The following is a 1,786-nucleotide window of genomic DNA, read 5'->3' on the forward strand; positions in this document are numbered from 1 at the left end:
TCTTCTAGCTACTTGCAGTGCTGGTCCCAGTAAACTTTGTTGTCTTTTCTTGCTAGTCTGGAAATCTGCATTCCATCTCATTGCTTCCTCCTGTTTGCCTGCTGCTTTGGCTGTTTTCTTTGCTCAGATGTTCTGATGGATTTATCTGAGAGACACTTACGCGTTTTCTCTGGCTTCTTGTATGGTATGTGTGTCATGGTTCCGATAGATGAAACCCTTCAAAAGAATTTTGAGGCATTGTTTTCCTTAAAGAATCTTTTATTCGGGAAACAAAGTATCTGCACTACGTAGTTGAACCCCAAAACTAAATTCCCTTCCCCCTGATACAAAGTAACAAAGTGCAATTCCCACCCCCAATAAACTGTCATAAATCACATTCCTCAATTAGCTTAAAGCACAGGCTTTCTCCTTAACTCCACAGCCCGCCAAACTGTTATCAGCTTGTCCTTGGGTTCCCACACAGCAATATGTTATGGCTAAGCTTACATTCCAACCCCCCCCCCTTGCTGCATCTGATTTCTAAAGCAAGAAAAACATTGTAAAGGAATAGAGAAAATGGCTGCATTTTCATCAGTTGTCAAAGCAGGAACATCCAATGTTAGCAGCGTTGACATCGTGTTCAACTGCTGTTTCATTGAAAGTCAATTGAATTTCTTGCCACAATTTCTTGTTGGGCATCTTCTCAGCAGTATTAAAACATTTTTTTTACCTTGTTACATACATGGACGGGATTTGGGGGATGCCAAACCTCTTTGGTAGTACTGTCTTTTTGATGTTGCATTTTATTTGCACTGAGCCAAATGTTTAAGCTGTTACCATTTTGTTTCTCCCTGCAGGTGATAGAAACAGCAAAAAGCATTCTGGATGCTGGGGAAACACTTCCTGTAACTTTGATTGGAAAATTAATTAAATATCAAATGCTTTGCATCAAACAAAAAGATCTTCAGAGACGGATTGCTGAAAAGAAGGTAGCTTAGTTTCCAGCCTATAAAGACCTACTTGGGAATAAATCTTACTGCATTCTTTATCCCTTACTTCTGAATAGACATGTATCTGTTTGGACTGTTACTGGGACAGAAGAAAAACAGTTTGGGGGACAAAAGAATCTTTTTTGCAGTGCTTTTTTCTTATTGTTCCTCACATATACAGCTTTAAGCTTAGTGTAGCCCTGCATTGCTGGAAATTTCCTGCTTATGTGGTATACATTAATACTCTGAATTGATTAAAAGTTTCAATGAGTTGATCACAGAGCCTTTTAAAAAACTAAAATAAATCGCCATGGTCAATAAAGGACAGGATTTGGCAGCAGTTCATTTCCGATAGCAAAACATCAGAGCAATCTGGTAGCAAAAATATCTGAATATTAGAAATGATAGAAAATATCTGTAACTTGGATGGTAGATGTTGGTCGTGGTTTGCTTTCTGAGCTTGCTGTTTAGCTTCCGAATGCTTCGTCACCAGGCTAGGTGATATCCTCAGCAGAATTTTGGTTGAAGTGTCTTGTTTCAGTTCTTCAGCGCTTTTATTGATCTCATGTGGTCATGTAGTTGGTGGGTCATGTGATTGGTTGGTCATGTCATGTGACCTGTCATGTGATCGGCTGGTCATTATGTGTGAAGTGACTAGGTGATTGGTCCATCATTGGTTGTTCACTTGATTGATACAGCTCCTTATGGGTTGGTAGGCTGGCTCCAAATTGACATGTTTGTTGATAGATCTATTAGTTGAATAGGCTTTGATGACTTTTAATAATAATAATAATAATGATAAAGTTGGAAGGGACCTC

At 39.0% G+C, this 1,786-nt stretch overlaps 1 protein-coding gene across 1 annotated transcript in view; it reads left to right on the forward strand.

Annotated features, from left to right (window-relative positions):
- The window catches only part of SPAG17 (sperm associated antigen 17), a 118,082-nt gene that overhangs the window by 24,746 nt on the left and 91,550 nt on the right, over window positions 1-1,786 (forward strand). The window contains exon 4 of the mRNA XM_029283757.1: window positions 837-968. Within this exon, the coding sequence (XP_029139590.1) occupies window positions 837-968 (132 nt within the window). The remainder of the gene's footprint in view (window positions 1-836; window positions 969-1,786) is intronic.

Source organism: Protobothrops mucrosquamatus, unplaced genomic scaffold (assembly GCF_001527695.2).
Source record: "Protobothrops mucrosquamatus isolate PMUCROS unplaced genomic scaffold, P.Mucros_1.0 scaffold212, whole genome shotgun sequence".
NCBI lineage: Eukaryota > Metazoa > Chordata > Lepidosauria > Squamata > Viperidae > Protobothrops > Protobothrops mucrosquamatus.